The sequence below is a fragment of the Apostichopus japonicus genome, chromosome 7 (genome assembly GCF_037975245.1).
Source record: "Apostichopus japonicus isolate 1M-3 chromosome 7, ASM3797524v1, whole genome shotgun sequence".
NCBI classification, from domain to species: Eukaryota; Metazoa; Echinodermata; class Holothuroidea; order Aspidochirotida; family Stichopodidae; genus Apostichopus; species Apostichopus japonicus.
This window is the reverse complement of record NC_092567.1, coordinates 6,079,118-6,090,942: the sequence shown is the minus strand read 5'-3', so window position 1 is coordinate 6,090,942 and position 11,825 is coordinate 6,079,118. Positions and strand designations below refer to the sequence as shown.

At 37.8% G+C, this 11,825-nt stretch overlaps 2 protein-coding genes across 7 annotated transcripts in view; one reads left to right on the top strand and one right to left on the bottom strand.

Moving 5' to 3' along the window:
* The window catches only part of LOC139970080 (uncharacterized), a 496,120-nt gene that overhangs the window by 123,014 nt on the left and 361,281 nt on the right, over positions 1-11,825 (top strand). The gene's annotated exons all lie outside the window — the stretch shown is intronic.
* The window catches only part of LOC139970032 (uncharacterized), a 445,342-nt gene that overhangs the window by 363,339 nt on the left and 70,178 nt on the right, over positions 1-11,825 (bottom strand). For 2 of the 5 annotated variants that reach the window (XM_071975597.1, XM_071975598.1), the window contains exon 7: positions 1,227-1,285. The exons of the other annotated variants lie outside the window; for them this stretch is intronic. In XM_071975597.1, coding sequence (XP_071831698.1) covers positions 1,227-1,285 — 59 coding nt within the window. The remainder of the gene's footprint in view (positions 1-1,226; positions 1,286-11,825) is intronic. 5 annotated transcript variants of the gene reach the window in all.

Genomic DNA, 11,825 nt, shown 5'->3' with positions numbered 1-11,825 from the left:
CTTGAAAACTTAATGTTACTTTGTTTCACCAAATCACACCAGGAAAGATGAGAGTAGGCAGAGATATTAAAGGTTTGAACACAAAAAAATGAAAAATGACATTAAATTTGTGGGACAAACTATTGTCTGAATCTGATTAAACGATAAATACCTCACTAGTATAAGTAACATTCATGTGATTGAAACAACATATTTAGATCTCTTACTTAGTTGCAGGATAGTCCAGTTATGTGTGAATATAATATGGATTGGTCAACGATATAAAATATTACGTAACATGCAGCTTTATTTACTTTATTAAAACGTTTACGCATTGACTTAATTCTCAACATTATTTGAGTCAAACACTAAGAAAGTATAGAAATCAACTTAAAATAATTTTTTTTTAGTCAAATTTGACATACATCTGTTCCTATTACTAACTTCCAAATTTTCCCTATCACCATCCTGTGCATTTGACCAATTCGTAAAAGTACCACAGAAATTGTTAAATTTAATTTGATTAGTAATTACCTGAATCAACACCAACAATTTAATGTAATATATCTGTTAGTGTTATAATGCTGCATGGAAGACCCACGTTTCACACCATCAGAAAGAACTAAAGACCTAAACATGACCAGTTAAAACCAGAGAGCTGCTACAGTAAGATACATGGTCAGTTAAACGGACTATTACGACTGTTGTTATGTGTTATGATGAACAGTTACACAGAAATTACAAGAACATACCTGTTCAATATGATTTATAACATTCAACGGTTTCATCTCAGAATAAACGTTAAGTTTATTGGATGCAAATTCACAACCTTGAATATTAATAAAACGGCATGTGTCAAAACGATTGTACAATATAAAGCAAACCTGTCCAAAGTCAATCTTTTAGCTATAGCTATATGTTTACAATATCAAACTGACATGTAAATTGTATAACATATAGAACTAATGAGATTCATTTAGACCATGTTCGCACGCAATATTCCACCCGCTCTCTCCACCCCCACCACCGTTTCATGTAGGAGCGGGAAGATGTCTGAAAGTTCTTTCTTTACATCGGAACTTCTAATATTAATAGCAACATGTAAACTTCATAGATAATGTATCACTATATTGATTTATTTACACTTATTAGGAACTGAAAACAGTGCTAGGGCAGCATAACGCAAATAAGCTGACCAGACTTGCATTATGAGTAAAAGCTGAATGAAAGGTGATCAAACTCTTTACCTGCCATTGACCGGTTTGTAGATTCAGACGACGATACTTGTCAGTGCCGATATACCAAACTGATGAAAAACATAAAAGAAAGATACACGCAAAAAAATGGAGTGTTGAATTTTAACACTTTCCAGGTGTAGCCGTTCACCCTACACCTGAAGGGTTACTCTGACCCTGAGTAGGGTTACATAATTTATGTAGCGTGAATTTTTTAACACCTGCAGAAGTGTACTTTCAGTTCGAGTATTCTGATTGGTCAAACCTCCCGTCAGCTGGATTCTTAGTGTAAGTACCACCGTACCGTGAACACCCATTTACCGTACCTAGCAATACTTGTACCAGTTTGTCGACATTTATCGTTACTAAATGTACTATAGTAACCACAGCCATATATACGTTCAAGCCACAAAACGTTACGTACTCAGTGTGCGATAACGAGCTACAATGGCATGAAAATGACGTTATAGGAGACTGGGGCCTGGAAGAATTGATTGAAAAATTCGAAGGTATGTTTTGATATTATGTAAGTGTACGTGACAAGAACGAGATATGCTTAGAGACCCACGACTAAGCTGGGTAGACGAATGCATTTGAATCGCTTGCGTTACGTAGACCTAACGTTAAAGTCATACTATAAGTTAATATAATAGGCTAGCTGCTGTTTGTCATAGTCAACTCATAATTGTCAACGAATCAGTGTAGCCTACATACAAGTAAACATTAAACGGAATTGCCTTCGGACGGACGGAGGACTTTGGTCTAGGCCTTTATTGTAATCTAGTGCATTATATTCCTTTTTGTGCGTTAACCGTAACTTCGTATACCCTGCGAGTCACTTTTTTAAGTAGTACTACTAGGCCTACTAGGCCTAGGCCTAGTACTAGTAGTAGTAGGGTATACTTAGGCTATTTCAAGACAATGCATTTTAAATAGCATCGGGCATGGGCCTATAGAACACGCTGGTACTATGTTCAATAAGGGATAAACATATATTCATGTAATGCAATATATAATTACCACTAATTGCCATTTTAGCTTGTAAGTTGTAGCAAGTAGGCCGAAGCTGATGTGGATTGGTGATACTTTTAGACCTAGGCCTAGGCCCAACTATAATTTAGCTATCTTATGGAAGTGATCTAGCTGTTATAATTCATATCAATCTACACAATTGCAGTGGGAGTGAGCATTGCTTTAAGCATTGTTAACATGATGCATTGGTTATAAAAGTTGCCTTCCTTGTCTGATGAAAGTTTAATGCAAGTTCCTGTTTTGACAATTAATCACTATAGGCCATCCGGCTTTCTAGATTCAAACGTACTTGAAGAAGTTAGAATAACAACTGATTAAATTGTGGGCATTTTTTTTAGGAATGTTCATGTTTTGTGAGGGGTACATGTAAAAAACTGCTTATGCTCCAAGAAGGTTTTAACACAACTTCATTATGATGGGAATTTTGTTTTCTTTTCTTTGTTGTTACTTAGGAAGCATCAACTTGGAATTCTATTTGCAAAAGATTTCAGAAAGACCTCAGCAATATGTGTAACTTCTTGGAGGAAGCAAAATACACCCCAAGCAGTCATTTGTGATCATCCAGAGACATGCCCTACCCCAGAGGACATTTATGAAGCCACTGATGTTTGCTTCAAATTATTCTACCTGTTAAATCTGAATTATACCAAATTGCAAGTCTCGGTGCCTGGGAATTTTTCCAAAAAGTTGTCTACAAGTTGCCTGGTGGTGTGAAACGCAACCAGATTCGAGATGCTCACCGTGCCGACAAAAAAGACAAAGTTACTGCAGTTTAGCAGTTGTCATAGACAGAACTCCATGTTTCCTCATCTTACGGATCAGAATGTATGTAAAGTTGTTGCTTATTTGGAATTTTCTTTGGGAAGAGTTTTTTCTTTGTGTTTAATTTGGAATACCAAAGGCACGAGCCAACAACAAAGACAAAGTACCTGCAGTGTAGCAGTCATCATAGACAGTACTCCACGTTTTCTCATCCCACGGATCAGCATATATCTAAAGTTGTTGCTTATTTGAAATTGACTTTGGGAAGAGTTGTTTCTTGCGTTTAATCTGGAATACCAAAAGTTATTTGCCAACAACAAAGACATAGTCACTGTAGTGTAGCAGTCATCATACACAGCACTCCATGTTTTCTCATCCCATGGATCAGAATTTTTCTAAAGTTGTTGCTTATTTTAAATTGACTTTGGGAAGAGCTGTTTCTTTGTCTTTAATCTAGAAACAAAAGGCATGTGCAAAAAAATAAAGACCAAGTAACTGCACTGTAGCATTTGAAAATGTTGGCACTTTTAAGTTGACTTAATTCCACAAGACAATACTTTTATAGCCTAAATTGTTCGTTTTACATTTAATGGGATATAATAAATGGACTTCTGGAATAGGAAGGTAGTAGAGTAGAAAATCCCACATTCTGAATTGTTTGTGTTGTCATTGCTTTTTGCTCTCTCTTAAATGTAACTTTCTGCTGTGAGCGATTCAAACATGCATCCATATTGTTTACCTAATTACTAGGTAATAATTAACCTAAAACCTGTATAAAATATTTACTAAACGGGTGCGATGTAAACTTTTCTGGCAAAATTTTACATAACAGTATTGTATTTGCGTTACATAATAAACATGTAAAACTTTACAAACCAGCAGTTAAATATACATCCAGAAGTATAAACGAGAGAGCACTATTGTGTGTTGAGAGTCCATTAAGTATCATCTTGACACAGATGACAAATGAACACCATATGGTGGTAATTCTACTCACTGAAGCAGAACTTTGACACCCAGAAGGCCAAAAAATGTGCACTAGAGTGTTAATTATACTCCCTGAAGTGCAATTTTGACACCCAGAAGTGCTAACAAATGAACACTTTATGGTGTTAATTTTACTTCCTGAAGTGTCATGTTGACACCCAGAAGTTTTAACAAATGAACACTTTATTGTGTTAATTTTACTCCCTGTAGTGTACCTTCAACACCAGGAAGTGTTATTTTGACACTTGTATGGGTGTTGTTAAGGCAACACTCGCAAAGTGTTATATTATGTTACACTTCTGAAGTGTTAATTTGACCCGGTGGGTGTTGTCCCTAATCCAAACAGGGTGGGGTGTTAAATTCAACACTTTACGATTCAAATTTAACACTTCATTTTTTTGAGTGTATGATAATGATAAGTGCATACTTAATCTTTGATGGTCTGGAATGAAATCATAAATATTATATCACGATATTTATGTTGGCTCCCGATGATAACTTCATATTAGCTGAGTAATCAATCTAGTTGATTCCTTTATTTATATCTTATTAGTTTGCTATCATTATCATATCAGTAATATGGCTAATCAGTTTACAATCCTTACATCTCAGTAAGATTACCGATCAGTTTACTATCATTATCATATTGGTTTTATACCTGATCAGTTTACAACTATTATATAGTTATAAAACCAATCAAGTTACAATTGTTATCATCTCATTAACATATCTGATCAATTATACAATTATCCTAAATGAAAGCATATGCTCCCATTCAAACATAAACTAATCTTGGACTAAATTCAGAAACCAAATCATAATAGTCAAGTATTCGATGCTCAGATCAAGAATAATAATCCATGAGATGATGAACGGATCAGAGAACAATCAACATCAGTGACGTCATCATAAACCACGAGAGCCACAATTAAACAATGCTTAAAAAAATTGTTAAAAGATGAAAAGGAAATTTGTTTATTAGCAAATTTGAAGTTAAATTATGTATGTAAAAGAATAAACAAAACATTTTCATAACCACGTAACCAGTCTCCATGTAAGAGGACTGCTGGCTCTGAGAGCATTCCAGTTCGGTAAAGGAAGGATATTTGTTTTACGCTCAGGTTTCATTTATTTAATCAGGGATTTCCATTACAACTCCCTGGTTTAATGTTCTTTAAACTGTACAAAGAATAAATTCAAGGTGTAGGAACACGGTGCAGGTGACAGCTGATACCTCGCTTTGCAAAGTATATCGAATGGTAAGGGGGGGGGGGGGAGGGCAGGAATCCGTTATGAGAGTGTCTGAAAATGAAATTATAAATTTCAGTTTTATACACTTAGTGAATCGTCCAAATATCAACGTTTTCGAGAATTCTAATTAATGCACAAACTGACTTTGACTACATCGTCTCTGAATCTCTCTCTAAGCTGTTATCACGAGATAATTTAGTAGCTATTATATATACACACACCTGTCTAAAATAGTCAAACATTTACTGAATCGGGTCAAATGTGTTGTTTACACTAACTACTTCTGTTTTTGAGATTGATCAATGATGACATCAGCAGCAGTGACGTCACTCCACCATTAACAATGAGATTCTCGATGTGTCCTTTAAACACAGAACAATTAAAGAGCGTACACTGTGTACGAGTCCGAGAAATAATGTTGAGGGATGGAGATAGAGAGGTTTGTATGTATTAACATTACTCTTAATTAATTTAAATAATGAATTTAGGTAGAATCTTAGTATATGTCACGCCTGCATTGTATTTTAGCATTCCTTGTGGGTGGAAATTTCCACAGGGCAGCCTAGGAATTTGCAAATTGTTTCATTTCTTCTTTCAAGTAATGTATGCAAATTCCAGGAGGTGAACAATGGGGAGACGGGTTCTTCTCGGGTAATGTATGTAGATCCGAGCAAGTGCATAATGGGAAACGGGTCCATCGGAATTCGTAGATTGTGCTTTGGCGGGTAAGGACAGGGGTCAACTTAAGGTCGCTATATAAGGATTGGGGTGTGGTTGGATGAGGCATTCTGTGTGAGTCTCACCACCGTCCGGTCTTCGCCGTCTTATTCCTCGGCTTCTGTGTGTTAGCCGTTATCCAGGCTTCTTTGTATGAGCCTAGGCTTCTTTGTATGAGCCTAAAAACTGGGAACGTTGATATTTTGTGGCGTTGCGTTTTAGCCTAAGCCATATCAGCGTATCCTGAGGATTACTGTGTGTATCCGTTCTTGTCTTATTCGACGAAATCATTTTGGACACATTTCTTTGTATATGTACACCGCAAGGGCCGTTTTACTGTGTGTTACGTCCCTGGCCGTTTGACCAAGTTAATCCGGGATTACTAATAGGACGATCCCGTAAGTTGATTTTTTGTCCGTATTACGCATTTAAGTGGTATCTGTATTGTTGATCGCACAGTAGGGTTTGTGGAGAAATTAATGTATTGTATTTCAAGGAGTCCTCGATCTATGGCTCGCAATTCAGTCAGTTTGGTAAAATGTTTAGCCATGCTTAGGCATACGAATTTGATATTGTTTAGGGTCAAATGCGTTTAAAGCATTTAAGGTATTTTTGGGTCGTATAAGTGTGTGCGAATTATAAGTTCGCCTTAGTGCCTTTGGTTGGGTTGATTGATTTTGTATATTATCATATGTAGTGGAACGGGTAGTTATCGCCAATTTGAGGGCGTTCTAACCATGTTCTGTTTCCAAACATCGGGCTGCCGCCATTTTGTTATTGTGATATGTAGTATCGAGTAGCTATTATGTGTTTCATGGTAAGGGTTGACCCGGAGGTTCTTGGTATTATTTGGTAAATAGTGACACCATATTGGTTGTGTGTTGCTTGCTGACTTTACGTCAGATAGAGGCTCTTGACGTCATAGTTTGACAATATTCGTTGGTATAGATATAAGTATAGCCATGTGTTTGCCATTTGGCGCATGCCTGAGAGTAGTTTTGTTGTGTTTTTGTCATATAGGGTTGCAGTGTTGGGGCCCGACGGCTACGCTGGTGTGAGGGGCTCGCCATACCGTCTGGAGCTTCCTGCAGGGTACCAGCCGGAAGAAATCTAAGCGATAGAGAAGAAATCTAAGCGATAGAGAAGAAATCTAAGCGATAGAGAAGAAATCTAAGCGATAGGGAAAAATTAAGCGATAGAGCAGATCCTTAGTAGAGTTGTTTGGAAGGGTTGGTCGGGTTAGCGAATGCTAACCGACCTGTGTATTTTTTGTGTTGGGTATATATATATGTTTCTTTTGTCGAGACCAAAAAGTCATTGGTCGAGTTGTAAATAAATTATATGTTTCATTTCGCAAAATTCTTGGTAGTCTGTCATTTATTTATGTCATTCGTCTCGGGTGTCGAACGCTGAGCAGATTGAGATGTGTCCAGGTGGGGGATTACTCCTTTACTTGTGACAGTATAGATGTGTTATTGTACAGGGAAATGAAACATATGATTGCTCGTGATGTTTGTAAAGCTGCCCGATTTCAAGATATTCAGCTTTATATTGCAACGCATTAGTGACGTCACCAAAGATCATGAAAACCAATAATTTAAATATTGATAACAGAAAAAGACTAAATGTATTTGGAATTACTTTATTGAGTTAAATTATAGAGCTACAAGATTAGACAAATCATCGTCATAATCACGTGATCACATTTCCGATGTCCTGAGAGTATGTCAGTTTTGTAAACTAAGGTTTATATGTCTTGTTTCCAGCCACTTTCATGGGTTTTTTCAACTGTATTAAGACTAAATACATCAATCTCTCTAGTTGTCCCTTATATGGAGGAGGAAGGTTTGTATAATCTAACATCGTGTAATTATGAAATTGTAACATTGAACAATAACACTGTCCACATGTCTAAGAAGTTTCAAGAAACCTACATTTAAGTCTATTATCGACAGAAGTGTTGATGGATACAAAATGAACACTTACATGGAAACAACTATGAATGAAGATATCATATCAACATAAATTATGTTTTGTGTCGTGGTTTGTCTTTCAGATCATCAATAAGGCATGACGAAACTATAACAAGAACTAAACGGAAAATACCAGCAGCAATTGTATACAATTACAATACTTGTTGAATTGAAATAGAACAGACCATTGTAACATCTCTTTGTTTCTGTTTGTTTACTTTTTCTGATTCCGGAATTTGAATGCGAGCCTAGACTATTGCTGCCAATCTTACTATCATAGTTGGAGGGCGCCCTCTATTAAATAATCGGTTGTTTTACCGGTTCAGATCTACCTACCTGTTATAACTAACTGCACGTCCCTAATATTACGGTTATGATTTAGTAAAAATACTAGTGACGATATGGCAAATGCTCATTTCCATTAAACTCAAGGAACACGTATCTAGTTGAATAACCATGATAATTCCTTTTTCATCAGAGACTACCTTAGCCTTCAGCATGGTTGCGTCCATTATAATTTACTTGATCCAAGCAAAGGATGAAAACTTTCTCTTGAGCATTATTTTTATTTAATGAGTAAGAACATTCTAGGCCTGGGTCGGGTACCCGTATACCCGACCGAACATTCGTGTACCCGATTCAAAAGCACAAAAAACGGGTACCCGTTTTCAGGGAGTGAGAGAGGGGGCGGGGGGTCGCGTAACTGCGTAACTAACGCGAGTGCTTTCATGATTTCATGATTTGATTAATCAAGACACGCGAATACGGAAGATTCATTTAATGAAATAACTTTCTTGTAGTGTGGATGGTTGTTTCAATTGCTTAACATTTCTAGTTTTAGCCAATTGTAAAGGTTCTTTTCCCTGTGTAGATTAGATCACTCAACACCGACGATGAAAAAAATATACCGGTGAAAACTATTCAAATTGAAATATTTAATCTATCACAACATCAACTGTGTACTGCACGTACAATACTATATTACCTCTTAAAAACATAGCACATACATTCCAAGCAATAGCCGATTTCCAGGTACTTGAAAGTTGTAAACAAGGCTACGCTTTTGTGTGTATGTGTGTGTAAAAAAAAAGATGGCAAGATTTTTCCCATGGAATTAGTGTGGTGTTAGGCTAGTTTGTGGTCAAAGATAGCAGTATTCCATGGATATTTTAGTTCCAGCTAACTGCCTTACAATTTGAGCGAATAAACAGATGGTTAGGCTCGATTTTCATGTTGACTCTTTGTGATTTTAGGCTACCATGTGGTCGATGATTTGTGGGGATTTTACGCAAACATAGTTTGAAGAACGCACGTGTCTTTTTCATCAAGCAGCTAACTCCGGTAGCCCATAGCAAGTGCTTTTCTCTCATAAATAGAATGAAAGACTGGCAGGGATATTTACGGGATGTTAAGATGGTTTATTGACAGGATAAAACAAAAAAAAATCCTGGCTCTTTACTAAACGTTTATTCCAAAGGCGATCGTTTAGCGATGAAACGCTACACGGTCACAGCCGTAATGTATGCTTAAATCAAGTTGAGAGCTGAAATTCATTACGGGAAATCCCGTCTTGGTAACTTTTTACATGCATATTTATTGCATATTTATTATACATCAAAACATGAAATTCAGTTGTTCCTTTCAACAGGAGTATCGTTTGAAAACCTATATTTCGGAGATGTATTGTAAGGTGGCATAGTGATCTGTCATTTATGTACATTTTACATTGTGTTTCGCTAGTGCTTTATATAAAATTACAGTAAGACGTACATATTCTGCAGCTCCTTAGTAAAATCCCCCGCCCCCAAAAAAGACCATAACAACCAACGAGTAAATGGCACATGAGCCAGAAGGGCGGTGTGAAATACCCATCATGCACCCAATCACTGGCCTGTATCGGTGACTGGACAACTACCCCCTGGACAATTACCCCCCGGACAATTACCCCCCTCCCCCCAGACAACTCTTCCTGGACAATTACCACCCGTACAAATCCTACCCAGACAGTTCCCACCCCAGATGATTAACCCCCGGACAATTCCCATCCCGTTCAACTCCCCCCCCCCCCGGAAAATTACCCCCCGGACAATTACCTTCCCGGACAATTTCCCCTGACAATTTCCACATGGAAAATATCCCCGGACATTTTTATAACGCTTACTACCAGTAAAAACTGTGCGTGTGTACTATATTTTTTTTTATATTAGCATAACCAACGAGCCCAACTCACCTGAGAAAAATTAATCGCGAAGTTAAAGATACGAACAACGCGTATCTCTTTGCGTGATTATCGTGCATTAGTGATATATTAATTTATTTCCGCTTTCTGTGTGTTAACCATGTCTGCCCTGTAGAGAGTGACTTTCGCTTAATTTTTCCGCATAAAGGAGTGAGATATGGGTTTACTTGGTAAGATATCTGAATTACCACGTTCGTCCTGTCACGCTACCAATGTAATAACTTTGCTATGTAGTAAAACATATTAACACCGTTGAATTGAAAAGCTTTTCTAGCAAAACGACTGTATTTTAGGAGACAAAGTACCGAAACACTTTCTTGTTTCACGTGCATTGTGTACACTATAGCTTAACTGACACAATGATAATATTTTGGGCGTCAATTTGGTATATATTTGGAGAAATAGATTTGGCGCGATTCGCGCGCACAAGCTGCATTGATGCTGTGAGAATTAATTACTCATTGCACACGCATGTTAGCTAGATAACATTAACATTTTCTGCGCGATTGGGCGGGGCTTCGAACAATTTCTTTAAATACTCATATCTCGGCAACCGTCTGTCCGATTTTGTGCAAACTTGTTTTGATGGCATTGTTGGGAGGTGGGTGTACATATGTAGGTTAGAACCTTAATGCATGTCATTAATATTCTTGAGGGGCGTGGCCTAATGTAGTTTCACTGAAAATTGCTCGGAACCACTTTTTGATTCCTTGCCAGAGGCAAAATGAAGATGTGCAGGCATGCATGTATGTGTGTCTGTGACGCCGGTTGTAACCACTCTAAATGAATTACGCTAGTTCAGATCATTCTCATACTTCGGTGGTGGTTTACTCATAGTGAGTAGATTATTCTTAATGTTTTTGGTTAAGGTCAAATGTCACCTTAGGTCAACAGAGGTAGGTCAAACTTTATATCTGGCTTCAAATCCAAAGGCAATGAAGTACGAAGCTCTAGACTCTTGTTGTGCATTATAGCCAGTCACTATACATTCCTCATTTATGTTGTGTTACAGTAAATGTACACAATATGCATGCATGGTTACTGGCTTGTGCAAAAATGTGTTCGCGCGATTCACGTGCACTAGCTAGGTTGATATGTGTGATAGTTTGTTCTCCCTTCTATGCATGGTAGCTTACTAACACAACATTTTCCGCCAGTCCTTTCAACGGCCCACGTCGTATGCATGGTAGCCAGCAACTACACCATTGTTTGTACGCTCACTCGCTGCACTTCTGCTGTCAGCGATACTTTGCGCATTTTTCATGCATGAAAGCTGGATATCAGAGCATTTTCGCTCGCTTCGCGCGCGTTTTCATCCTTGGTATCACGTATCCTTGATATGGGCTACATCAGAAACCTCCACTCCAACATGACCTATAAACGACTCCTAATGCAACCATTCCAAAAATGCGCCGTTTTGCTCGCGCTTTGAGCTCGCAATGGGTATCTTTGGCATGGCCATTACAATCCCCCCCCCCCCCAAATATCATAGTAGAAGTTCATTTTGTGCGCGCCGAGTAGTAGTAGTAGTAGTAAGTTGAGTCTCGTCTGTACGACATGCTCAGTGATTAACCTCCTCCACGTATCACGATCTTGCGCAACGTTTATTGCTTCCTCGAAATTGTGCGCGCCGAGCGCAGAGAGAATTGT